Source organism: Trachemys scripta, chromosome 12 (assembly GCF_013100865.1).
Source record: "Trachemys scripta elegans isolate TJP31775 chromosome 12, CAS_Tse_1.0, whole genome shotgun sequence".
In the NCBI taxonomy this organism is placed as follows: domain Eukaryota; kingdom Metazoa; phylum Chordata; order Testudines; family Emydidae; genus Trachemys; species Trachemys scripta.
The window spans coordinates 11,034,468-11,062,349 of NC_048309.1; the positions used below are offsets into that span (position 1 = coordinate 11,034,468).

Below are 27,882 nucleotides of genomic sequence, written 5' to 3' on the forward strand. Positions count from 1 at the left end.
CAGAAAATGCTTCTAGTTTCACCTTTCCTCACCCCTTTGTGTCCGGCCCGGGGCTAGTCACGGACAGAAAGGCGGGGATTTGTCCGGGACTGGCCAAAATCCGGGTGTTTTATTTCATGCCAAGAGCGGGTCCCGACCCACCGATCCATCCTGCGCTGTGAGGCTCAGGGGGGTCAGGAGAAGAAAGGGAGGGGCCGGAGCTCTGGTTTAGACGCTTCCCCTAATGAAAGCGCCAGGTGGAGGCACTTTTGGGCTGACCCTAAGTCAGTGGGAGCCTGACCACAGGCATGGGCCGGTCTCCAGGACTGTTTAAATGGCCTGCGCTCTGCTTGGCCGGCCGGCTCAGGGTCTCCCGATCACATCCAGGGGACGGGCGAGTGGCCCGGCGCACGGGGATGGATTTCATCCCGCCTCCGGGGCAGGGGGCTCGTTTGACAGCCCGATGCCTTCCACCCCCCGGGCGGCCGCTCGCCGCTCCTCTGGTGTCCCCTGCGCAGGGGGGTCACGCCTCGCTCCTCCCTCCCGAGTCCCTGCTGGCCACAATGCCACCCCTGCCCCGCAGAGCCATCTCCCTGCGGGCAGCCTGCCCGCCCAGAGCCCCCGCGCCTCTGCCCTCCATCCCGGGGCTCCCCCGGGCGCTCCCGCAGCCCCACGCCGGCCAGGGCGCGCTCGCTGGGGCAGGAGAGACGCCGCGGGCAATGGCCTTGCAGCTGGAGCTGCGCTCTCGGCCGGGAGCTGGAGGCGGGTTGGGCCGAAGGCAGCGGTGCCCTGCGGGGAGCTGCGCGCCGCAGAAATGCCCCTTTGCAGCCGCTAGCCCCCGGGGGGACGGCGAAGCAGAAACGGTGGGGGCGGGCTGTTGGCAGGGGGAGGAGATGGCCCGTTCCCGGTAACCCACGGGACCTGCCGCGCGTGGGTGGGAGAGGCAGCCCCCTTCCCTGCCTCCTGGCACAGGGAAGGGGCGCGGCCCGGTGCCCGGGGGTGCTGCGGGGCGGATGGGCCACGCCGGGGCAGATCTCGGTGCGTGGCTGGGGGGTGCATTGCAATGTGCAGCTGCAGACGGGGTTAAGACGAGGAAGTCTCCACCTCCTCTGGCAGCTCGAACCTGTAGCTGCCAAGCTCCATTAAAACGATCAGCGGCGCGGGGCGGGGGGCGCAGGCATTCCTGCAAAGCGGGCGCTGAGCGGGAGCCTCTCGGATCCGAGTCCTGCCGAGGGAGACCCAGGGGGGTGGTGGTTAATGAGCCCCCTCGCCCCGCTGTCCCTCCTGGCGGGCCGCACGAAGGCAGAATAGCCGCGGAGCTCCGGAGCAGCCTGAGCTGGGGCTGACACCCTCCCTCCCCCGGGCAGATGAATTTCTAAGGGCTCCTCCTCGCCCCACATGGCTCCGCGGCTCTCCCGCAGGGTCCCGCTCCACTGAGAACCCGAGCCAGCGATCTGCCCCGGCCAGCCAGCGGGCTCCGTTCGTCCTCGGCGGGCAGGTGGGAAGGAAGCCGGCTGGATACCACCATGGGCCAGTCCTGGTGCCTCATTGGGCTGCTCCTAGGTAGGTGACACTTCGGGGCCGTGCATTGGAGGGGAGGAAGGGACCCGGGGAGGGTGGGTTCTGGAGAGCGGTGGCAGGGATGTGCCCCCCTGTCCCCATAGATAAGGGTCTGCCAGCATCCAGGCTGGGTCCTTTTGGCCTTCAAGTTCCTCCCCGGCTCTCTCCGGAGGGTACCTCGGGGTGGCACTGGAGGTGGGGGCCCCTTTCCGCAAACCCAGCCGGGAGCGCTCCCTGGGGTGCGATCCGCCAGAGGGCTCCGGGCGCGGAGACTTTTGCTGCGCAAGGAAAAGTGACGCTCCGCAGCTCACCGGACTGGACGTGCACCCAGGCAGGGCTGTGCGTGTCCCCTTCCAGCTCCGATCTGTAACCGCTCGCCAGACATTCAATAAAAGAGCCGAGTTAAGAACGACGAAGAGCCCGGGCACCGTCCAACCCCCCGAAGTGGCTGGTGATGGGGGGGGACTCTTGGCTTTATTGGGGTCCCCCCATCTCCCCAGGCTTGTCTGGCTCTAAGAAGGCCCCGGGGATGGAGGGTTTCCATCTTTTGATTTGAATGGACTTTGCGATACTTTCTAGAGATATTTCCAGCGTTTCTTCGGCATGAAATACAAGTAGTGGGGGGCTGGAAATGCCTAAGTGGACCGGGAGCTGGTATTGATCTGCTCAGGGATAGCTGCTGGAGAGGAGTCTTTCACCAAAGCCCACATGTTGGGCTAACACAGAGAAGAGAGGCAGCCTCTGGCTCCCACCCAAAGCTCCCTGACTGCTGCTGATCATTACCCCGCAGACCGCCTTTGCAAACTTCCCTCTAATGATCTTTCTTTCCCGTCCCAGACAGTGGAGCAAGATAGGAGTCCCGGTGTATAACTCTAGCAAGGGCTGGGAGACGCTTCTTGATGCTATTTTCAACCGCCAGGGCTGGAGTTCCTGGGACCATTTTCCAGGAAGAAGCCCAGAGGCACCTGGCTTGGGGGTGAAATACATCAGAAGTATCTCACGTCTCCAAGAGGAGACGCATCGATTTCCCCACTGACCTCTAGGGTAGCTCCTAGACACTCCGAACCTGGCTGCCGGCATATTTGCGCCCCACCTTTAGACCTGGCAAGGTTCACATCTCAACCACCGCAGCTTTAGCAAGAGATGTCTCTGGGTGCTCAGAATTCAAGAACATAATCACCCCGTGCTGGAGACGAAGAGAGCAGTATAGGGCTACATGATTCCCCGTTAAAAAAAAGTGATCATGTGGGAGGGGAAGAAACTCTCTTTATCGCCCCTGCTTGGACAGCATGTTTCCCTAAAAAACACAAGGGAGACTCAGCTGAAACTGTTTGTCCACGTCGGGTGTGAACTCCTCAACAGAAAAAGGCCGAGTAAAATATAGCATTGAAGGGAGAACGGGTGATCTTGAGGCGAAGGTGCTAGGCTGGAGGGCTAGAGACCTGTAACAGACTTCCTCTCCGTGACTTAAGTTTCTCCCTCTGAAAAATGGGGAGAAAAATATGACCTGCCTCCCAAGGGCGTTTGGAGACTCCGTTCATTCATGCTTGTCAAGTACTTTGAGATCAAGGGACGAAAGGCAATCTGTAAGTTCAAAGCATTTAAAGCACTAAATACAGTCAGCAAGAACTCAACTCAGCCTTTTAAAATACTTAGTTGTGAGACGATCTGGTTGTGTGTGCCATCTGTCACAACGCCTGCCAGTGATGTTTGAAGGAACGTCCCATCAGACCTTAACGTGTAAACAAGATCAAAGCTAACAGTGGCTTGACCAATTGCCCGTCCAGCTGTACCGTCTCAGCTGAACTTCACAGCCTTGGAGTTTCGATTTGAGCTTTAGATTCAAACCAAACACATTTAATAAGATAACAGAAATTGGCAAAAGGTGGCTCTAGAAAGATACCATTTTTACCCCACCTTGCCTGTGCCCAAACTCCAGAAACAAATGACTTTTGTCCCCTTCCTTTTGTCCAGTTTATAATCTGTAGCTCAAAGTGATGGCAGCATTTTGCCGCTAGCGCGTAGGAACTGAAATTCATTAATGGTGAATCATTAAAAGATGATGTTCAAAAAAAGCCTGGATTGTACATAACTAACCCTTCCCATCTCACAGAATATAAACTGGTAAACAGGGACCGGCTGTATGCATTATATTTTCAATGTCTGGCAGCCCTGTTTGTTTGGATAAGGAGGGTTATACAATAAATTAGCACTTTCTAGCTGTTGATTTCTCAGTGTTGTTACATTTGCAATACATCATTTTAAAATTAGGGAGGTAGGGATTTTAAAAAATTATGAATATTTTGGGGATGTGCCTTAGCAAAGGGATAAGGAAACCAAAGGGATTGTATAACCTCGCTTAGGTGCTTTCTAATTTCGAGGTTGACTTTCACAGCCGTTGTATATCATCCATGAAAACGTTGTTTTTATAAATGACATGTGCTATGTTGTGGGCAAATATAGGAACCCACTGAAAGTAAAACCTCTTTCCAGACTTGGTTCTGCCAGATGCAGCCTCTTCTAGGACTGGATTCCAGCTTTGGTTTTCTCCATAGCAATTTCTGGCTTTTGAAAATTTCCTTACTCAACAATTTGTGCTTGTGGGGAAAATATAGAAACCACAATATATTTTTTCACGTATGCTTTTTTCTTTTTTCATCTCAGCCCTATCTTTATCTAGATCCATATACTTTGCAACATGGCTAAACTATCATTAAGGAAAGCGCAGAGTCAAATCGCAGGATCATAGCACATTAGTTGTTGATTTTTTGGGTCGCTTTGAAATAAAGAGTAAAAAAAACAAAACAAACAGACAATAAATTAGCAAGCAAACTTGGTCTATATTAAACATGAACAGAAGGCAGTATTATTACATTGTCAGTAAAATATGTATAAACTTGGTATTATCTTTTTACGGGATTCGCTTTCTAATCATATAATTGAACTCAACTGTTGATCTTATCTTACCCCTGACCCCATAATTTTCAAACTTAAAAATAAACAGTGAAAGGCAAGAAGTCCTTTTATTTTAAAACTGGCTAGGTTCTAAACCATTTCAGAGAAGCTACCCATGGAAAATATCGGTGTGGTGTATTGGAATGTAAAAACGTTAATGAAAGTTTAGATAGAAATTGAGCAAGCCTCTTATGCTCTTACGTTTCCAAGAATGAGTGGTTCTTTGGTGAAGGAGGATCAGAAATCAGAGTCAGCTACTTAACTCAAAGAAAGGAGATTGATTTCTATTATTAGTTATTATTTCCTGGGCCCCCTCCTTACCTTCAGCATTATACAAAAGAGAGACCCAGCTCTGGGCCCCATTGAAGTCAATGGGAGACCTTCCATTGACTTGAATTAGTTTAGGATCTGGCCTGAGTTGTCTGTCTATATATTTTAAGGGTCCATTTCTGCTCTTATAGAAGTCAATAGATGTTTTGTCACTGATATCAGTGGGAGAAAGATTGGGGCCTAATTTAGATTAAACTATGAGAAATTGCACAAGGATTTAAGCAAGCAGTGTTCAAAATAGAATGACTGAACTGGGGGAACTCTTGTAATGGACACCACGGATCTGAACGGGGGAACTGAACAAAGGAAATATATGGGAAAGGAAGAATGCATATCTCAACCTGCCAAGCCCCAAATGTGGGGTGCAGACCCTAACTGAGGGACACTAAAATTGTTCTTGCAAGAAACTTAAAATGCTGCTGGATTCATTCTTTTAAAGTAAATAACTTTTTTCATAGGCCCAACTTCATGATCCTTTATTTCTGATGTAACCAATGTTCAAGAGTAAAAGTGAGTAGGTAACTTTTTGACTCAGTGATGACTCAATTAAGTGACATCAGGAAAATAAGGGACACTGCAGACTTACGTTCTCCAGAACAGGTCCAGTTGATTCCTTGATTTGTCCTCCCTTTAACTCCTTCTTTCATATGTATTTTTAACCAATCTTGGCCAATCTTTTGATTTTATCAGCAAAAAGATTTTTTACAGTAACAGCTATGCCAGGTCATACAGCTTCAGTTAGAAAACATTTGCAGGCACTTAGCGCTAGTGTACTTTTGCTCACTTTGAGTATTGGTAAGAATAAAGCTATATTCTGCCATTGAAACATGCAAAACATCCACTGCCAATAAAAGTCATATTCTGTCATCAGTCAATTCCCCAGACAACCACTGAAGAGTCACTCACAACTCCCACTGAAGTAACTTTTAAGCACTGAATTTTTGGCCCCACTGAAGTGAAAGGCAAAATGTACACTGAGCCAGGACTTCACCCTGTATCTTGTGATCAGTTCACACCAAAAACTCCCACTGGCATCAGTGGAATTCACCTCAGCTCTCACATTGACGTCCATGAGGTATGGGTGAGGTTATGTGGGGGATGGATTTTTTATTTCCCCTCTTGAAACAAAACACAATGATACTTTGTTTTCCATGTTTTTCATATAATTTTCCAGTTAGGCCACCTGGAAAAGGCCAATGAAAATATAGATGACAGCAGAAATTTGTGTCAAGAAAGTCCTAAACTTTGTTAATTTAATAGAGCAAGTGCAAGTCCTAGATTATGCAGCATGTAGGTTGAACGTTGGCTTTAATTTCAGCATCTGTCGGCAGCATTTAAGAGAACTGGAATGCATAAAAGTTGGCTAATATTGACAGGCAAAATAGTAGACTGAAATTTCTAACTATCTAGAAACCACACCCAGACCCCAAAAAACACATGTTAAAACAACTCTAATTCTATGCTTTAACTGAATGAGCAACCTTTTTCTTTGGTCACTCGTGACTGAGTTAAATATGTTCGCTTGTGTCTTTATTTCGGTACGTGTTACTGGTCTGGTGACATGTATCAGTTTAATACCTTTGAAATACCCGTGGAATCTCTTTGAGACAACTTCCACCACCAAGCCAGCTAAAGTTCCGCAACTGAGTGGCTCACATTTTCTTTAGGGACAGTCTCCAGCTTTTCATGGTTCTCCACCCTGCAGGCCTCACTCATGGAACCAAGGAGAGACCTGTGTCCTTTTGAAATAAATCTGTTTGTTCCTATTATTCATCTCTCTATTATTGTAATGCCTGGAAGCCCCATTCATGGACCAGGGCCCCATTGTGCTAGGTGCTGTACACACACAGAACAAAAAATGGTCCTTGCCCCACAGAGCTCACAATCTACCTTCCTGTAGTCTGATTTTCAAAGGTATTTAGGTGCTTAATGGGATTTTCAAGAGCGCTTAAATAGATTTGACATCTGATCCCCATTAGGTGCCAATCTGAATCTTTAGGCACCTAAATACCTTTCAGAATCTCATTCCCGGATTCCTATGATTCTGGTTTCATAGAGCCAGGCTGTGAACCCACTGATGAGCCATTACTTACCCAGGCAGTTCCCTTGAAGACAAAAGGGTTACTCAGGTGATTGTGAACCTCCGGGAGCAAGGCCCACAGCAGTCCGAGATGCAAAGACCTGTTAGATATCCAGGCCTTCTCCCTGCCAAGGCTGGTTTATTCCCTACTGTAGACTCACTAATGCTTTGTGCAGGCTACTCTAAAATATGCCAAGGGAATGGGTTGCTACAGTTTAATAGATTTCAATGTCAAGAAGTTTATCCCAGTGTTCAGGCTACATTCTTCCTTTCTTCATTCCTTCCCAACAGAACCTCTTTATTCACCGTAAGGAATTCCTCCCCTTCCTGGGTGTTTTTAGCCTCCGAATATTTATAGACTCATCATATCCATCCCCCACAGCCGCTTGTACTGAGCTCTCTAAATCTTTCATTGTAACTCAATCCCTCCCACCCCCTAATCATTTTTGTTGCTCTGCTCTCAGCACCCGCCAATGCCCTTTACATCGAGCAAATGCTATATTTATGTTAATATTATATAGTAGGTGGTCCCTTGTGCTCTGGAGCCACATAAGTGATTTAGACATTTGAAATGAGGTTGGCATTTCATAGCCAAGCTGTCGTCTGATTACCAGTTCCGCTCTTGAAAGCTCTCTGGGAAAAAATATGCTTAGGAATCACTATTAAACAGGGCCAGGACGGCCACTAATAAAGCATCTCCGTGGAGAGGTTACATGGGGTCTGCCAATGCGTAGGCATTCTATAAGCTTGAAATGACTGAGTGCCATTCGTTTCAAAAGGTGTGTCTTGTTTTCTGCTGAGTTTCCATCTCTTCTAAATGAAGGGAGATGGGTGCGATTTGGTAAAAAAATATGGATTCCAATGAAGGTTTCTCTTTTATCTAGTCACAAATACAGTACCAGAGTAGTGCCCCACTTTGTGTGTGTATGTGTGTGTGTATTAAACAGAATGTTGGCACCCAAATCCCACCAGCTAGGCATGCAGGAGAGTGGAGATGGGTCTCAGTAACTCAACCCATGTAATTAAAAGCAAACCTGCACCCTCACTGGTTCTCTAGGGAAAAAAACCTTGAGTTTCCTAGTTATTTCTTCGTGTTTGGGGTTGCTCAAAAATTTATCAGTGCCAAACTTTTACAACAAGCTAGGTCAGAGTTTGACATAGCTCACAAAGCAGCACTGCTACCTCAGTCTGTTGGCTTTCTTCGGTGCTTGCCGAGACTAAACTCAAAGCAAATCAGTTCTCCGGTCTATTCTTATGTCTCCTAATTAACCCTCCTCTCTCCATATTGTTAGGCAGGTACATGTAATTATCAGGCATTACCACAAGGGGAGCTCTGTGTATATGTTCTAAGCCCACAGCAGGACACATTAAATATAAATAAATACACCGCTACCCCGATATAACACGACCCGATATAACACGAATTCGGATATAACGCGGTAAAGCAGCGCTCCGGGAGGGGGGGGGCGGGGCTGCGCACTCTGGCGGATCAAAGCAAGTTCAATATAACACGTTTTCACCTATAACGCGGTAAGATGTTTTGGGTCCCGAGGACAGCGTTATATCGGGGTAGAGGTGTATATGGAGATATACCTATCTCATAGAACTGGAAGGGAACCTGAAAGGTCATTGAGTCTGGCCCCCTGCCTTCACTAGCAGGACCAAGTACTGATTTTGCCCCGGATCCCTAAGTGGCCCCTTCAAAGATTGACCTCACAACCCTGGGTTTAGCAGGGCGATGCTCAAGCTCCTGAGCTATCCCTTCCCCCCAACTTGTCCATTATATTTAGGGCCCCAACAAATTCACAGTCATGAGAAATATGTTGGCCCATGAAATCTGGTCTCCCCCTGTGAAATCTGGTCTTTTGTGTACTTTTACCCTATACTATACAGATTTCATGGGGGAAACCAGCGTTTCTCAAATTGGGGGTCTTGACCCAAAAGGGAGTTACAGGGGGGTCGAAAGGCCGGCAGCGTAGCTGGGAGCCAGGGGAGTGGAGCAGGCTGGGGCCGGGTCGCTCTACTTACTGGTGAGTGCAGGCCCGACCACTTCTGGAGCCCTCAGGGGAGTGGGGGCGGACTGGGGTCAGGGCGGGAAGAGGCAGGGCTGGGACGGGGAAGAGGCAGGGCAGAGCAGGGGCAGGGGCCCTGGGGAAGAGCCGGAGTAGGGGCTGGAGCAGCACACAGCTGCGCAGGGCACCAGGAAATTTGGGGCACCAAATTTCCTGGTGCTCTGCGCAGCTGTGTACTTTGCATATGGGCAAGGACGGCCCTGGCTGACCTCATGACATTTACAAATTTAAAAATCCTATGACCATGAAATTGGCCAAAATGGACCGTGAGTTTGATAGGGCCCTAATTATACTGAAAGCACCCCAGCTACGCTGGCCTGTGTTGACTGGGCAAGGGCATAGCTAAATACATGTTGGCATTGACCTAACCACAATGGCTAAACCTACGAAGGACTATATTCCCAGATGGTATTGCGCATAGGTTCCCTTGTTTGACTTTTTGCCATTGACCAACTGGCTATGGGAGATTGTCTCTAGTTTCTGGGTCCACATAATATTTTGGTTAAAAAAAAATTAGTAGAGCTGTTCCGCCTGGGCCACAGCCAATCAGGAAAATAAGTTATTTGCCAGGTGTTTCAAATATATTTACACATACAAATGAATAAAACTTGTGCAATTAAAATACAGTGGATGCTGATAAGTATAAAATTCTTTGATTAAAGCATGCTGAGGTCTCAGTGAAATGTGCTCTCTGCCACTACTACCGAATTTTATTAGTATAGCTCTATGGCCCTCTGAAATGGATTCTGCGTATGCCCCTTGCTTTATATACTGTATTTTGGTACAGAATCCTCTGAATCTGTTTCCTCCTGTGAATCCCTTTATTCTCAAAACTGACTTCATCGTGGACTGGGATTTTTCTATCAGGTTCATGTTAAAGCATTCAGAGTGAGTGTTTCCTGAGTAAGGCCCTGATCCTGCACCACTAAATGCAATGGGAGCTTTGCTATTGAGTTCAATGAGCACAGGAGAAAGAGTTACCCCATTTATACATTGTGTTAGTCCCTGTTTTTTTCTCTCTTGGTAAACTACCAGAGAAGGCATTTTAAACATAGGTAATCAGATTTAACCTGGGCAACACTAAAGACGACCCTGAAGGTACAGGAGAGAGTGTCTCCTTCACTCCCACCCTCTGTAGCCCAAATACCAGCTGTCTTGTCTGACATGCTTTTCCCTGTTTTCTGTTTCAAATGTGTAGGCCAAATCCAGCCAGCCTAGCTCAGGCAGAATTCCCACTGAAGGCTTGTGGGATTGAGCAGTAAGCTCACAGGAATAGAGACTGAGGATGTGTGTGATGGTTCTAACTTTTACCTTGCTTATCTTGACTCAGTAGGGTCTGGCATATTTTAGAAGGAAAAGCTGTACCGTAACACCAGTGTCTCTGTAGAAATGAGTCAGTTCACCAGGGCATTAATCTAAATGAAACACTAAGTTACAAAAGAATAGGGCCAAATTCTGTCTTCACTTATACCAGGTTGAAATCAATATGGTGTCCAGGTAGATAAGGAGGGTAGAATCAGGCCCATAGTTGTATTCATACTTTTTTATAATTGCACGTTTTGACTGAGGTAAAATAATTTGAGGTTGGTATTTAAAACAGAAGCAAATATTGATCAAAACATTACAAATACAACAGGCCCTATATCCTATTCGGGGATATTGGGTTTGTTTGATCGCTTAGAAAACAGCTCTGAAAGAAAGATATTGTAACTTCTTTTTTTCAATCTTTACATTGCTTTTTCCTGCTGGAATGACATCACACTGCCAGCCAGCCAGTCACAGTTATCGGAAGCTGTGTGATGGATTTCCTAGAGCTCCTGCTTTCATAGGATGGTATCTCTGGCAATAACAAATCCTTTTCCGTGATTAACATAAGAATGGGTCATGCTGGGTCAGACCAAAGGTCCATCTAACCCAGTATCCTGTCTTCTGACAGTGGCTGGTGCCAGATACTTCAGAGGCAATGAACAGAACAGGGCAATCACTGAGTGATCCATCCCTTGTCATCCGGTCCCAGTTTCAGGCAGTCGGAGGTTTAGGGACCTCAGAGCATGGGGTTGCATCCCTGACCATCTTAGCTAAAAGCCATTGATGGACCTATCCTCAGTGAATTTATCTAATTCTTTTTTGAATCCAGTTATATTTTTGGTCTTCACATCCCCTGACAATGAGTTACACAGGTTGATTGTGTGTTGTATGAATAAATACTTCCTTATGTTTATTTAAATCTGCTGGTTATTGATTTCATCGGGTGACCCCTGGTTCTTGTGTTATATGAAGGGGTAAATAACACTTTCTTTTTCACTTTCTCCACACCATTCATGATTTTATAGACCTCTATCATATCTCCTCTTAATCATCTCTTTTCTAAACTGAACTATCCCAGACTTTTTAATCTCTCCTCATATGGAAGCTGTTCCATACCCTTAATCATTCTTGTTAACCTTCTCTGTACTTTTTCCAATTCTAATTTTTTGAGATGGACAAACAGAACTGCACACAGTATTCAAGGTATGGGTATCCTATGGATTTATATAGTGGCATTATGATATTTTCTATCCCTTTTTTAATTCTTCCTAATATTGTTAGATTGTTTTGACTGCCGCTGTACACCGAGAAGATGTTTTCAGAGAACTATCCATGATGATGCTAAGATCTCTTTCTTGAATGGAAACAGCTAGTTTAGACCCCTTTATTTTGTATGTATTGTTGGGATTATGTTTTCCAATGCGCCTTATTTTGCATTTATCAACATTGAATTTCATCTGCCATTTTCTTGCCCAGTCACCCAGTTTTTTGAGATGCCCTGGTAACTCTTTGCAGGTAGCTTTGGACTTCAATATTGTGAATAATAATAATAATAATTTTACATCATTTGCAAAGTTATATAGAACTGGCATCCTGGCAAACAATTTCCTCCTCCAACTTACTAGACTACACTCTGATCTCAAGTCAAGAAAGCATCACTAATCAGGAAGGGTGCTTAAGCACATTCTTAACTTCAAGTGCATGCTTATGTCACATTGAAGCCAATAGGACTTAAGGGTGTCTTCAAGTGCTTTCCTGAGCTGGAACCTCTGTTTGCAGACATGGAAAAGGCAAAATAGTGCTGAGATTCATTGTATTATAGTTAATTTTATAACTGATTGTAATACATAATATAGGTCTTCCCCACAAAATTGTGCTCTTGGGAAATTCTTTATTTTGAGCATATTAAAAAGCCTGCTAACTTAATCTCAACACAAATTCAAGAGAAATTGATTTGGTAAACTACAACCATTTTCCTCGCATTTAGAAGAATGGTCATTCTTTTAGCAGCTAACCCCAAATCCATTCTGCATGCTTTCTCAGGGGAGAAGAATGGCAGAGGAATGCTTTGTTAATAAAGTCTGTGTGGATAAGTGTAATTCACTTATGCAGAATACATTTGTATGTTTCTTATCCATAGTTTTGTTCCAGTCTGAACATTCCTTGCCAAATATCAAAGGTTTTGTGTCATTCTTAAATAAAGAGCTACGTAATTCCCCATGACTGTAGGCACTGATCTTATCCATGCGAATGGGTGACTTAGTGAAACATTAGAATTATAAATGGAAATAACAACTTTGGCCATAGGAAGCAACAGCAGGTAGCAATCTAGCCCTGGAGAAGAGTTGATCTACAGTGCCTAATTTTGTTGCAAGCTGTAATGTGGGCAATTTCTTCTCTATTGATTGATAAGAAACAAAGCTGTATGACTAAACTCAACTTTTTTTCCAAAGTCAATTTACTTGGTAAAACACAAACAGAATTTGCCTCCAACAAGGCGTATTAGGCTATTTCTCTCCTGGGTTTTTTAATTATTATTTATTTAAAAGCGGAGAAGTGGATCTGAATCGGTGTAGCAGACCAACCAGACCAAGTGGAAGAGAGATGTATGCAGCATAACCTCTCATGAGATGGGTTCTAGTTTAGAGGTCCAAACGTGCAGCTCTCAAAATCTTCTCTTAATTTTAACAGGAATTTAGCTTGACTAAGGACGGCAAGATATGCCCCTTCATGAGTTGATATTATGCCCCTGATTTTTAAAAAGCTGCATGTGCAAATGTGTGTGCAAAATACCCACCTAATTTGTGCATGTACATTTGGTTACTGCAAGGGCAAATGACTAAGGGCCTGCTCCAACTCCCATCGACAACGATGGGCATTAGATCAGGCCCCACTTCCAGTAATTGGCATTTACAATTGCTTGATCTAGATGTGCAATCATTATAATGGTGCACATAATTGGCTCCATTATTTGGGGGCTGGGGGCAGGTATTTTGGATGCGGCACAGGTAGCTGTTACTTAGTAGAGAGCTGGAAAAACATATTGTGGTGCCTAGTGATGGGTCCTTTGGAAATTCCTGTGGTTAACAGATATGGATGGATGGGCAATGAGTATATAGCAGGGGTCACAATGAGGGCTTCTCCTTTTAGTGATTGCTTTTGCTCTGTAGCTCAAGTGTGATACCTTTCCTTCTCCCCTGTTTGAACCTTCTCTCCTGAGCCCCCTTAAACCAAAGTATATGCGGATTCACTGAAATGTCTGTTTTGGGGTGGAAAAAGGAACTGCTCTGACTCCCGTGGCAGTCGCCTGAATGAGAGGAGGACAGGTGAGTGATAGGACTTTATGCTGCTCTTATTTAGAGTAGAAATGATCTCAGGTAGAAATGAGTAAGTAGAAAGTGGAGTAAATGAGTAGATTAGAAATGAGCTCAAGCTACAAAATTCAGACCTGGATCTGAATTCTTCCAACTTTGGGGGTGTTTGGTTCAGAGCATTCAAGACATAGAATCATAGAAATGTAGGGCTGGAAGGGACCTCAAGAGGTCATCAAGTCCAGGCCCCTGCACAGAGACAACCTAACCCATTCCTGACAGGTTTTGTCTAACATATTCTTAAAAACCTTTAGTGATGTGGATTTCACAATGTCCTTTGGTAGCCTATCCCAGTACACCTCTACCTCGATATAACGCTGTCCTCGGGAGCCAAAAAATCTTACCGCGTTATAGGTGAAATCGCGTTATATCGAACTTGCTTTGATCCGCCGGAGTGAGCAGCCCCGCCCCCCCGGAGTGCTGCTTTACCACGTTATATTCGAATTTGTGTTATATTGGGTCGCGTTATATCGGGGTAGAGGTGTACTTAACTATCCTTATAGTTAGAAAGTTTTCTCTACTATCTAACCTAAATCTCCCTTACTGCTCATTAAGCTGATTACTTCTTGTCATACCTGGAGAACAATTGATCACAGTCTTCTCTATAACAGCCCTTAACACATTTGTAGACTCTTATTGGGTATCCCCTCAGTCTTCTTTTCTCAAGACTAAACATGCCCAGTTTTTTTAACCTTTCCTCATAGATCAGGTTTTCTAAACCCTTTATCCTTTTTGTTGCTCTTTTCTGGACTCTCTTGAATTTGTCCCCATCTTTCTTAAAGTGTGGTGTCCAGAACTGCACACACTACTCCATCTGAGGCCTCACCAGTGCCAAGCAGAGCAGAGCAGTTACCTCCTGTGTCTTACATACACGCTTGTGTTAATACATACCAGAATTATATCAGTCTTGTTCACAACTGACTCCACATTTACAAGACCAACATTTGGCCCTTTAACTCTAGTACCTCTGGTCAAATCAAAATATTTCACTGTGCGCTGTAGCATAATTAATTCATATATTTTGAACTGTAGCTAAATTCAGATTCTTGTCTCACTGAAGGATGTCAGAGCTACACAGGAAGCTCTCAAAACTGGGTGACCGGGCAACAAAATGGCAGATGAAATTCAATGTTGATAAATGCAAAGTAATGCACATTGGAAAACATAATCCCAACGATACATATTAAATGATGGGGTCTAAATTAGCGGTTACCACTCAAGAAAGAGATCTTGGAGTCATTGTGGATAGTTCTGAAAACATCCACTCAATGTGCAGCGGCAGTCAAAAAAGCAAACAGAATGATGGGAATCATTAAGAAAGGGATAGATAATAAGACAGAAAATATCATATTGCCTCTATATAAATCCATGGTATGCCCACATCTTGAATACTGCATGCAGATGTGGTTGCCCAATCTCAAAAAAGATATATTGGAATTGGAAAAGGTTCAGAAAAGGGCAACAAAAATGATTTGGGGTATGGAACAGCTTCTATATGAGGAGAGATTAATAAGACTGGGGCTTTTCAGCTTGGAAAAGAGACGACTAAGGGGGAGATATGATTGAGGTCTATAAAATCATGACTGGTGTGGAGAAAGTAAATAAGGAAGTCTTATTAACTTCTTCTCATAACACAAGAACTAGGAGCCACCAAATGAAATTAATAGGCAGCAGGTTTAAAACAAATAAAAGGAAGTATTTCTTCACACAATGTACTGTCAACCTGTGGAACTCCTTGCCAGAGGATGTTGTGAAGGCCAAGACTATACCAGGGTTCAAAAAAGAACTAGAGAAATTCATGGAGGATAGGTCCATCAATGGCTATTAGCCAGGATGGGCAGGGATGGTGTCCCTAGCCTCTGTTTGCCAGAAGCTTGGAATGGGCGACAGGGGATGGATCACTTGATGATTACCTGTTCTGTTCATTCCCTCTGGGGCACCTGGCATTGGCCACTGTCGGAAGACAGAATACTGAGCTAGACGGACTTTTGATCTGACCAAGTATGTCCGTTCTTATGTTCACTTTGCCAACATTTGTTAATTAGGCCTCCGGATACCTCTGTGCATGGAATCTTGCCCGTTTTGCATAAAATGAGACACAGGAGTAAGTAATTTGCCTAGGAATACAAAGAAAATCCATGGCAGAGTTAGGACTAGAACTTGCAGGCCTGCCTCCCAGTCTCCTTTGACCATAAAATAGCCATCATGCCACTTTAATATGGAGTCAATGTCAACTAATCCTGTAGTGGATGCTAATGTTTCAAAATTAAAAGACTAAGCAATTGGATTTTGTGAACCAGATCAGAGACGGGAAAGGCTAGTGCAAGCCATACAGTGGGGATGTAGCAGCCTCCTTGTGGAACATAAAGGGCTTTAAAAATTAGAAAAACTGCATATCAATGAGGCTGCTGCAAGAAAGACCCCAGAGCACTCATAAGATAGTTTTCCAACTAGTCCCAGTACTTTGGTACTTAGAGCAGTAACAGAAAACCTGAGGCCCTGTTCCACTTGCCTTTCGGCAGGCTGGCTTCAGAATCTGATGACTTTCCTGTTTAGCTGGAGTCTGTTCCCCCTGGACTCCTCATAGTGCTTTCAGCACCCACAGTCTCAAAGCCATCCAAGCACATTTTCAAGGGCTCTGTCACGGTGATGTTTAAGTTCCAATGAGCTTTTCCTAGAGCAAATGGCAGTTTTACAGAAAGATGACTGAACTTGTAGACAGAATAACAGACTCTGGGTGGGGAGGCCTCACTTCCCTGGGCATTCAGAAGACTTTGCATTGCACAACAGAAGCTTAACTGCTCCCGTTGCCACTTGACCTGATCTAGAATTCATCTGCTGAGCAGTGGCAAAGCTTGGTGCTGAAGAATGAGCATTGAAGCTGTTTCATTAGGAATTTATGCCTCAGATCAGACTAAGGGTTTTTTGGGGTGGGGGAGGTCTATTAATGCCCTGCCATTGGCCAGATCCGGCTCTGGCCCATGGTGTTGACATTTGTTTTCTACACTGAGCGACTGCACTGTGGAATTTTCACTTATAATCTTGCAGAACATCCCATGTCTTTATGTGCTGGCTTTATTCGAAAACACCTTCCTAATGAGAAGATTTAAGGCCTTATTCCACTCCACAAGCCAGGCTCAGATCCCGGGTCGTTTGAGCTGGCCCTTCAGTGATACACAGTTGGATGGTTTGGTTTCTCTTCCCAAATTAAGGGCCCTGTTGTAACAACCCCCACCCCCAAATAGTCAATGGAGAGTTCTGCTTGTTTTAAAATATATACATGTATGTACAGTATATATGTATATGTATGAATATATCAGTGGCACTTTGCTGGCAAAAAGAGGAACAATTGCTTTTTTGTGTGTGACATATATGTAATGGGTCAGATTGTGGCCCCTTAGATCTACTTATGGGTTGGGGTGTTCTCCAGGCATAATTCCCCTCCTTCAGACAGGAGGAATGTTCCAGTCTCACCATTTCCTCCTTTCAGAGTCCTATCCCAGACGTCTAGAGTCCTCACGAGGTCACAGCCATAAGGATGGCCCAGGCTTCTACTAGGTTTGGGGGCTGCTTTTTTTCTACAGGAGATTGGGGTGGGGCAAACCCTGCCCCTCTGAGGTGATGACGAGGTAATCTCCAGAAGGGAAACCTCACACAAAAAAAAGGCCCCTCCTACAGCTTTTAGGAAGGGACAATTTGGTGCTTAAATTGCAGTAAAACCAGTTCAAATGTTTGGCGTTGGCCAACGTCCGGCAAGTCTTGCTCTGTAGATGCTTGCTCAGAAGATATATATATACAGTAAACTTCTCCTCAGCTTTCTTTGATAGACAGGTGAGAGAGCAACCTCTGTCATCTGCACCAGTCGTTGAATGAAATCTTCCAGTGTGCTGCTAGGTAAATGATAGAACAGAGTTAGAGTGAGCCAGCCCCCAGTGGGCCAATAAAACGAATGCAACCCAGTGCAAGTGTGCAGGGACACCTAACCCAGGGACATTATTTTGCTAGATGGATCAATATAAGCCAGGGTTTCAGGTGTTTTAATTAGAAGGCATGTCATTTATTTATAGTGGGCCGAATCCTGCAGGTTCTCATTTAGGTCTTACTCAGGCAAACTGCCAATGGCTCCAGCAGGAGTTTTGCCTGAGCAAAGAGTGAATAAACATCCAAAGAAAGTCTTCAGGATTTAGCTGAGTGTTCACACATTCCCTAAGCCAGTAACATCCGTTGTTACGGGAAATGAGGTAAGTGACAGAGTTACTGTCCTTATGGCGGGCGACAGGAGAGACTAACGTTCCCATGTTGTAATTCCCTGGTTCAGTGGCGGTCTCAACAATAGATAAAAAACTGAGCGAGGACAAAGAGCTCTCAGTCATATTTGAAGATTTCAGCTGTGAGCTGAGTGGGTTCAGAGGAATCTCCAACTGAGCAACAAATAAAATAAAATTATTCATGAGTACTAGCGAACTAGTGGCCTTAGTTACAATTATTTGGTTTCTATGTTTGAACTAGTTTTTCTTGAGGTCTGTGACCAGAGCTTAGCCAGTGAATATTCAGGCTGTGTGAATTAAAACATGAAGCGAATAGGACCTGTGGGTACTGAGCACCTTGCAGGATTAGACCTCAGATGCCAGGGGTCGGCCACCTTTCAGAAGTGGTGTGCTGAGTCTTCGCTTATTCACTCTGAGTTAACGTTTCACGTGCCAGTCATACATTTTAACGTTTTTAGAAGGTCTCTTTCTATAAGTCTATAATATAGAACTAAACTATTGTTGTATGTAAAGCAAATAAGGTTTTTAAAATGTTTAAGAAGCTTAATTTAAAATTAAATTAAAATGCAGAGCCCCCCGGACCGGTGGCCAGGACCCAGGCAGTGTGAGTGCCACTGAAAATCAGCTCGCGTGCCGCCTTTGGCACGCATGCCATAGGTTGCCTACCCCTGTGATAGCAGATCTCTCTCAGCCTTTCTAATGTGGGTCTGTTGCTCTTCTGCACATACAGAGTTTAAGCTGTGAGGTTTGCCATTTTATGGGCCTGCAGTGATCTTCATGGATCAGAATATGGGCACCATCCAGACTGGTTGCAACAATAGGATTTCACACTCTCATAAAGCCAGCATCCAGACTGAGCGCTGGAGCAACCGACCGGGCTTCTGTGTTGTGCAAAAAGACAAGCTAATTTGCAGCAATACAATATGCGATTAAGATGACCAGGCTTTTGTGAATGAGCTCTTCTCCGTGCTGCTGATGCATTCAGCAGGCTTGCAGTCCAAGCTAATCAGGATGCAGCGAATGAGTGATGGGCACAGAGAACACTTGTGCACCAACATCTGTCAGGCAAAATGACTAAATCTGCTGCGTAATGGACGTAATGGCAGTAATGGCTTCTGATTTAAAATTAAACTCGTCAGCTTTGCCTCTGCATTCAGTTCTGATAAGTATCTTGGCATTTCTCTCTAGCCGATGCAGATCATTACTGGTGAAAGATGTAAGGATTTAGCTTCCTGGGAAAAGTGGGTTAAAATTAGTCACAAACTGAGAAAAAAAAGTACCTAGGTACAACAAAAACATGCAGTAAAATGTCCCTTAAAACACTACACAGTTTAAACACAGCTGTGCAAGGTTCTTTGGCAATGTGATATGTACCATTATTAAAGGCATGGGTAAGTACATTTTAATGAACACTAAAGTCACTCATGTAATGGACAGAATATGAGCCAACTTGTGGGCATTTTTAAGGAACGTGTGTTGCCCCTTCCAAAATAATACTGTTGCTTGTTGGGCCTTTGAGACTGCAGAGCACTGAGATTGCTTTGTTCTCTGAATTGATCTTATTCATCTGATCAAGTGCCATAAAGAAATTGACTTTTTTGACTTAAGCGGCTTTCTCACGGTTTCATCTGAAATCCAGGGGGAATAATAAATGCATGAACTGATAATGCTGGGGATCATGAAATAGCTGTGAAAGGCTGGATACTACCAGGGCTTTTCAAGCTGTCTGTGTGACGATAATCACTATCCGTGAAACAAGCGGCTCCATCTGTAGCTCTAGGACAGGAGAAACAATCCCTTTCTGGCAGAGTTACAGGACTGGATCTAAAGCACTCCGTCCAGAAACTTAGCAAAAGGACCAAATAGTGCACCAGAAACGCCGTTGAAGAGCAATTCCTGGAATAGGCAGGTCCCATTTGGTCTTTTAAAAAAAAAATCTTTAGTCAAACTAACCCATTTAATTGTAAAGTGCAGGAGCGACTGCATCCGTGTTCTGAAAGCATCTGTCTTATTTTAAGCCTATGCATCTGGAAAGAAGCTATGGGACGTGCCTGTGTCTCAGGGTCAGCAGCACAGCACTGGAAAACTGCACTGGGAGCCACAGTGCCAGTACCAACTGCGCCACCTACAGGACAGCGCTAGAATTTCAGCTCTACTGCCTCCCCGGCTGGAAGGTCATTGGATTTCTACAAGGTAAGGATCCCAGTAGCCCAGAGGAGTTTGCAGATTGTGGGTCTTGCCTCTTTGCTAGACTTTGCTGACAGGGTGAGGTCACCTTACTAAATAGCATCATCATGGTGCACTGATGGGCACACACTGTTAAACTGTAGAGTGTGCCTGCTGTTCGTGATTTTCCTTTATGGGGAAAGGTTCATGTATTGTTTATAGCTGGAAGAAGGCCCCAAATGAAAGAGCTGAATATCCTTTAATTTTGGGGTGGTTCGAAATGCACTCCCAGAGGTACCATTTGTAGATAGCCCATTACCAAATTAAGGGGCCAAATCAAAATCCTTGATATTATCAGTTTGGGATGTGCTCTAAATCCAGATCCAAATACTCCCTCTAGGACTTCCTCCATCTCTCTCTTAATTTGCCATGTCTGCCATACCAAAGCTGCAGATGTTGCCACCATCAATGCTCGCTGGGCTGAGGGAACACACAATACACGGGCTGAGGTTTGAAAACACAGCAGCATATCTTTACCTATCCCATAGGGCTGGAAGGGACCTCGAAAGGTCATCAAGTCCAGTCCCCTGCCTTCACTAGCAGGACCAATTTTTTGCCCAAGATCCCTAAATGGCCCCTGCAAGGATTGAACTCATAACACTGGATTTAGCAGGCCAGTGCTCAAACCACTGAGCTATCTTTAAAATGCCACACTGCCTACACATTACAATGTCCTTATGTGAACGGCCTTTGGCAAAGGCACAGTTCTGACTAGCAGCTTCTATTGTACACAATGGAACAGGCTCCAGTGCACCTCTCACTACGACCAGGAGATGAACCGTGGGGCATAATCTCATAGGTGCAGCGAAAGGGAGAGAAAATAAGGGATTTTCAATTTAAGATCTCACAGGAAGCATGCTAGTTTACTTCACAAAAATTTCACTAGCAGCTTCATGCAAAACAGACTCCCATTTAAGGGCAAAGGGGCGTCTCACTGAAATTACCACCCCTAAATCCTAACCCAGGCCAAACCCCTAAACTAAGCTTCTGAGACTGGACTGAGTTCTGGGGATTGGCATAAACTCCTGAATTATTAATCTCCCAGGCCAGAGCAAACATCTGAGCTACAGCAAACTTCCACATGCAAGTGAGCTTCTGAGTAGTGCTACACACATAGCCTGAACTAAGCACCTAAACTAGATAGTAAACGCCCGCCCGCCCGCCTACCCCACAACTCCTCACAGCTAGAACAGGCTCAGCTCCCAACTGGAGTGAGAGCACAGGCAGAGAGACCAACTTTATAGTCTCTTAGCCCCACCCCTGATTGGTTTTGGCGAATCAGCCCCCTCCACCTGACCCAAAATGGAGTCGCGCAGGCAACATTAGCTCTGCATCCTCTTCCTGCCATGGTCTCTGTGTGTATCCTAACAAGGGCAATGAAAAGGAGACGCCCCCGTCCCTGCAATGTGCATTCTGCTGTAAGGATCTCAATATTACTAACCCCAAGTGTTCAAAAATCAGGAGTCCGGCTCCAAACGAGCGTGAGATTCTCAGTAATAACAAAGGTTTTCTTTTTATTTGCCTTCTGGTATTTAAGCCTTGAAGGTTCATGTTTTCAAGCTTTTCTCAGCAGCCATGAGGGTAGACACTTCCTTTTTTTTTTTTAAATGAAAGGTGGGATTCTCATGCAATCACATGATACCAGGAGCTGGGGGCTGTAAGAGTAACACCAAATATCCTGACAAAATCATGGGTGTTGGCAGATGTGGGTCTGACTTTCCTGTCTCTAGATGGGGCTCAATAAGGAACTTTAATACAAGCTGCTTATGCTACCCATTGAATCCCATTCACAAACCTCCCCGCTGGACCACCACCCTTGCTGTGGTGGACAACTCTATCACAGTACCTTGTGATGATGGATGTGGGGTGAGACTCTTTCTTATGTGGTCCCTTATTGGCAAGTCTCTGGCATTCACATGGTACTGAGTTCCCTCATTGCTCTGTGCCACCTAACAGAGGAAACACTACTGAATCATTTGTGAAACCATTTCTATTTAAAGCCACTTGGGTGAGGGTCAGGAGGAATGAATTGAGATTCTCCCCTCCCCTTAGTCTTATGGCAATATGCCGTGGGGATAGGATGGGGTGATGCTCCACAGAGTTCTTCTATGCAAAGAAACTCTGATTTGTTAGTGGGTGTATTTTTTAATAGCTCTTTGCTGGAGGTGCAGAGAAATGAAATCACCATTGCAGGAATAATTGTCACTGGGGTAAGATATGGGGCCTTGGGGTCAATGGGGAAGGGAGCATTGCAAAGGTGAGACCCTCTCATCATGGGGTCAAAAGAAGTTAATGCCCCATTCATTTCTCTGTACAAAGAGTCAGGCAGGAATTCAAACCCCAGCTCTTCCACTCAATATGTGACTAAGGATTCTACCACCGATCTCTTCTCTGTCCTTAGCTGTGAGGTACGTCCGGGACCGGAATTCCTCACCAGATCCTACCTGTTTTACTCCAACCGCTTGTTCAAGGCTTATCAGTTCTACTACTGGGACCCCTCCTGCCGCCATCCGTCCCACTCCTTGGTCATCAAAGGCAAACTCAGGCTACGCCAAGCCTCCTGGATCACCCGAGGGGCAACTGAGGCAGATTACCACCTGCACAAAGTGGGTATTGTTTTCCACAGCCAGAGGGCCATGCAGGAGATTTCGGCCCGGATCAATCAGACGTCAGGAGGGGGCTGCAGTGGATTCTTTCCACCTGGCCGGTCCTGGGCTCCCGGAGTCCTCTACGAGGTGCTGAGTGCCAAGGAGGGGCGGGATTGCACCACAGCCCTGGGCTTTGCCATGCACGAACTCAGCCTGGTGCGGGTGGAGAAGCATTACGAGCCCCTGCTGCAAACTCAGCCGAGCGGCAGCAGGACAGTGGAGGAACTGTACCTAGGGGACATTCATACCAAGTGGTCTGAGAGGCTCCATTATCGACCAACGGGGTATCAACGCCCTTTGCAGAGCGCTGTGGTAAGAACATTGCTTACTTCTGGGCCACATTAAAAAAAGCCCAGCTTCCCTGGTGTCCCCTGTTTTTTGATGCATGTCTGTCTGCAGCCTGTATAAAACGAGGTTCTTATTTACCCCACCTGCAATAGGTCACCTCAGTATTAGAATGATACAGACAGAGGTGATGGGCAGAGAGCCTGGCTTAGAAAAGACAAAATTGTGTCATGTGCAAGATGCTGGTTGGGGTGGAGGGGAGAAGAAAGGGGCGGCCTAACCACAAACGTAGGTGCACAGTTGTATGTGAATCTGGCTTTTCCTCTTTCTAAGCATGTGGCCTTTCTAAGCGAGCCTGGACTAAGCAGCAAAGAAAACATAATAGAGGGAACAGTCCTCCACGGCTGGTGCATGGAGCGAATAGATTTTCTTTACCCGCTAGGTTTTCACCAGAAATCCAGACTCAGATTCTGTCCTGAGGTTAAAAGCCCCACATCATTATAAGCTCTGTGTGCTGTTATTTGTCTTGCATCCCTCATCTTATTTCTTTGTCCTGTCCTTCAGGTTGAAAGAGGAATGGGGAAACAAGCATCTTCCATTAAATTATTATTCCACAATATAATGCCATTAGCAGGGGAAATTGCCCTCAATACAATTATGTTATTCTACAGAAATCACTTTACTTCAACATAAATAATATTATACAGCAGATGTGATTTGTTTATTTTTTGCCAGTAGCTTGGTTTATTGCCAGAAAAAAAAAGGTATTATTTACCTAAATCATAACTAAATGTGATTGAGCAGCGAGATGGGGCAAAAAAGCCACTTGTGAACATTACTAGCTGGAACAGGACTAACTCTCATGAAATGCTTCATTTGGGAGAAGGTTTCCACCCTTGTGATACTGCAACAACTGGAATTTAAGAGAGAAAAAGAAAAGCACAAAATGACAAACCTCCAAGTAACAGGCTTGGATTGGTTTAAAGCTGGGTGTTATCTCGGGCCAAGACCATGTACATGAGCTAAACCAGATGGTAAACATAAACATTTTTAAACGTTAACTTAAAACAAATCTAAGATACTGAAATTCACTCTTTAAATATAGTGCTAGGTTTCAGAGTGGTAGCGGTGTTCGTCTGTATCAGCAAAAAGAACAGGAGTCCTTGTGGCACCTTAGAGACTAACACATTTATTTGGGCATAAGCTTTCGTGGGCTACAGCCCACTTCATCAGATGCATGTAGTGGAAAATATAGTAGGAAGATATACTATATACAGAGAACATGAAAAAATGGGGGTTGCCGTACCAACTCTAACGAGACTAATCAATTAAGGTGGGATATTATCAGCAGGAGAAAAAAAAAACACGTTTGTAGTGATAATAAGGATGGCCCATTTCAAACAGTTGACAAGAAGGTGTGAGTAACAGTAGGGGAAAAATTAGCATGGGGAAATAGTTTTTACTTTGTGTAATGACCCATCCACTTCCAGTCTTTATTCAAGCCTAATTTAATGGTGTCCAGTTTGCAAATTAATTGAATTTAAATGTGCCACAAGTACTCCTCGTTTTTTTTAAATATAGTGCTGTAATTAATCAGGAAACAGCTCTGTAAAGTTCCCCAGCACATGATGTCACCACTTGGGGATAATTAGAAGCTACCATACATTAGAAATAACTTCATGTGACTGGTTTAAACAAGAAAGATTGTTGGCTTCACAATATTAATTTTGTTGGACACAGCCTTCTCTTTTAATTAACTAATGTGCAACATTAGCCTGCACTAGCAAGAGATTCATACAACTTTGCTGATGTCATGGCCTGCAGGTCTCAAACCCAGGTCTAGGAGATTTCTGAGGTGGGTGTTAATCATGTGCCCACCTTTCACCTGACACTGTACTATTACCAGCTAGAACCAGGACTCCTTGAAGTCTAACTCAGCTGGAAGACTCTACCCTAAGCCCTGATTGGCTTGCTCCCCCTACTGAAGACAGAAGGAGGAGCAGGAAGTCTGTACAAGTGGGGTGTATCCTGCTTTGGACTGCTCACCCAGTGCTATCTATTGCTGTCTTCTGATCTCTTGGTTTCCTGACCTCTAGCTTGTCTACTGACCCTGCACTCCTGGTCTCTGACTCTTGGTTCCTGACCTGACTCCCGGTTCTGAACCCTGGCTAGTGTGGGAACCTGGCCCCCTGCCTTATGTTGATCAACAGGCCTGGCTACCTACATCCTGGTCCTGAGAGCTAGGAGCTATTTTTTAACCTGCTATGGGGAAATACTGCTCTTACTTCCTTAAATCTATAACTGTTTTAAAGAAACCCACTCTCCCCAAATTACCTCCATTATCAAAGAATTTCCTGTCTATAGAGAATATATATATTTGCCAACTTCTGAGATTATTTAGCAATAATGTACTGTGTACTGTCAGCACTCATTAATGTGACAGTAGCAGTAAAGCAAGCTGAAAATGAGTAAATTACAGTAGACTCCAATCAACATGCATGTAAATTACCCACCCTACTGTTAACTGAGTTATTTAATCTTGTTCCATGCAAACAGTTAATTAGCTAGAATTTCAGAAAATGATCAAATGTTATAATACTTATTTAAAAAAAAGTCACCATGTACTGACACTTTTCCATATGAAATATAGGAAAAGGTTTCAACTTTGCATGAAGCTCTTATGGAATTAGATTGGACACAGGATTGGTTTGACATAGAGCTTTGGGCAATGCTCAGGCATCCGGGGAGGGGGCCTTCAAAATTAAACGCATGTTAGTTGGATCCACGTTTTTCATAGAGTTTAAGGCCAGAGGTGTTTTGATGCTGAGTTTCATGGACTCCTCTAGGAGATGCAGCACCATTTCTTAGCCCTCCTTCTGAGGATCTCAGCAGTGCATTGGCTTTTCTGGCACCATCTGAATGGATATAAAAATGTACAGGCCTATTTGACAACTCCCAGCAGCATCAGAAACTGCCTAAATAACCTTAACTGGTGGCATTTTCTTTAGGTCCAGGCCTTGTCTAAGTTTTCACTAGGCACATGGTATTGTGGGAGCAAAACCTCAGCATTTGTCCCCTGATCCTAACCTCTCAAGTCGTCACAGAAATCTTGCAGTGAAAGAAAACCAGGACACTCCAAAAGTGCCTCCCTTGTCCTGCTTGCAGCACTCCTCTTGGACCAACTGCTGCCCTGAGATGTATGCACGCGGTTCCCACTGGCCTTCGAGAAGAGCCAGGTGCTCATCTCCAAAGACACAATTTGGCCCTTCTTGTTTTTCCCTAGAATAGCAGGGGATCTAGGCAGCCCTTTATCTTACTAAACTGCTTGGACCCATTGGGCCAAATTCATCCCTGGTGCAGCCTCCAGGACCTCAGTGAAGTTGCACCAGGGATGGAGATTGGCCTGTTGTTGTTTAAATACTTCCAATTGGGGTTTGCATGTCATATTGTTCATTTACTTTTTGTTTGTTTGCCTCCAACAGCATCATGCACATCCTTGCCCTGCTTGTGGGATTATATACAGATCTGATGAACACCATCCACCTATATTACCAGCTAAAGCCGAGCTGCCGATGCAGTTAAGTGGCAGGTGGGTGAGTGCTCATTGTGAAGTCCGGCCAGCTGTGCTTTTTCTTACCAGGTACTTCATATTTCATGGCAACAATCGCACCTGGGAAGGGTACTATTATCACTACTCTGACCCACTCTGCAAGCAGCCTACTTTTACCATCTATGCATCTGGGCACTACACCAAGGGCGTCCCATCCTCCATAGTGAGAGGAGGCACAGAGCTGGCATTTAAAGTGACCTGTGCTCGGGTTACAGCAATGGATCAGGTAACAGTGACTATGCTAAACTCCTCAGAGCCAGGGACCTGCGGGGAGACAGGCTTCTGGAGTGCCGGGATGGAGCAGGATATAACACTGACCCATGGGTGTCTGGCTTTGGGCATCAAGCTGCCCCACACAGAATATGAACTCTTTAAAATGGAGCAAGACATGAAAGATCGCAGCTTGCTATTCATCGGCGAAAGGCCCACAGACGGATCCAGCCCTGACAGACCTGAGAAGCGGCCCACCTCATACCAGGCACCGCTTATTCAGTGTGCCGGGGCTACCGGAGTCTTTTCTAAACACATCAGTCCACGCTACCTGGGAAAAGAGGATAATAACGGGAACGAAGCACTAAAACCTTTGCCTATGGCCTTTTTATTATCACTTATGGCAATGCAGTTTTTAAGATGGGACTAGACTCCAGCCGTGCAGCACAGAATTCAGACACTGGGTGCTAAGACAATTTTATATCCTCTTTAGATAAGCACATCTGGAATCAGCTTTGCTTTGATTCTGTACACATTAAAAAAAATGGACAAAGCAAGAGGTTTTCCCTGCATAACATGCCTGATTGTGTACAATGTGTACTGTGTGTATACTTCCTAATTGACTTTCATTGGGCATAAATCTAATGTAGTGACATGGATACATTGCAAATTGTCAGGTAATTTAGCAATACTAAAAAGATGTGTTAAATTAGAACCGCTGATTCTAGCTTTCAGCATTGCTAGGATATAATTGAGGGCTCTATTCACACAAAAGTCAAATTACCAAAGCGTTGAGGGCTCTCGCTCTCTCTCTCTCCCCCCCCCCCCTTCCCGCTTCTGTAAGTTCAGCTAGCTGGCTTTGGCAAGAGCTCTGGTTCAATCACAGAAACTCATACCACACCCTCCCTCTCTCTCAGTTCAGGAAGGGCTCTCAGTGGCAGACTTGATGCCATCCTTGCAATCTACAATTTGCAAACTCT

At 45.1% G+C, this 27,882-nt stretch overlaps 1 protein-coding gene across 1 annotated transcript; it reads left to right on the forward strand.

The window, feature by feature from the left end:
• The first annotated feature begins 940 nt into the window (after window positions 1-940).
• On the forward strand, window positions 941-27,617 carry APCDD1L (APC down-regulated 1 like). Its single transcript, XM_034787817.1, has 4 exons — window positions 941-1,542; window positions 19,942-20,116; window positions 22,551-23,109; window positions 26,565-27,617. The coding sequence occupies exons 1-4, from the start codon at window positions 1,506-1,508 to the stop codon at window positions 27,330-27,332; spliced, it is 1,539 nt and encodes a 512-aa protein (XP_034643708.1). The 5' UTR covers window positions 941-1,505; the 3' UTR covers window positions 27,333-27,617.
• Window positions 27,618-27,882: the final 265 nt, after the last annotated feature.

Coding starts and splice junctions, on each gene's coding strand:
- APCDD1L (XM_034787817.1), top strand. CDS start 1,506: ATGGGCCAGTCCTGGTGCCTCATTGGGCTGCTCCTAG. Junction 1,543..19,941: donor CCTCATTGGGCTGCTCCTAG/GTAGGTGACACT, acceptor TCTTATTTTAAG/CCTATGCATCTGGAAAGAAG. Junction 23,110..26,564: donor GCCCTTTGCAGAGCGCTGTG/GTAAGAACATTG, acceptor TGCCTCCAACAG/CATCATGCACATCCTTGCCC.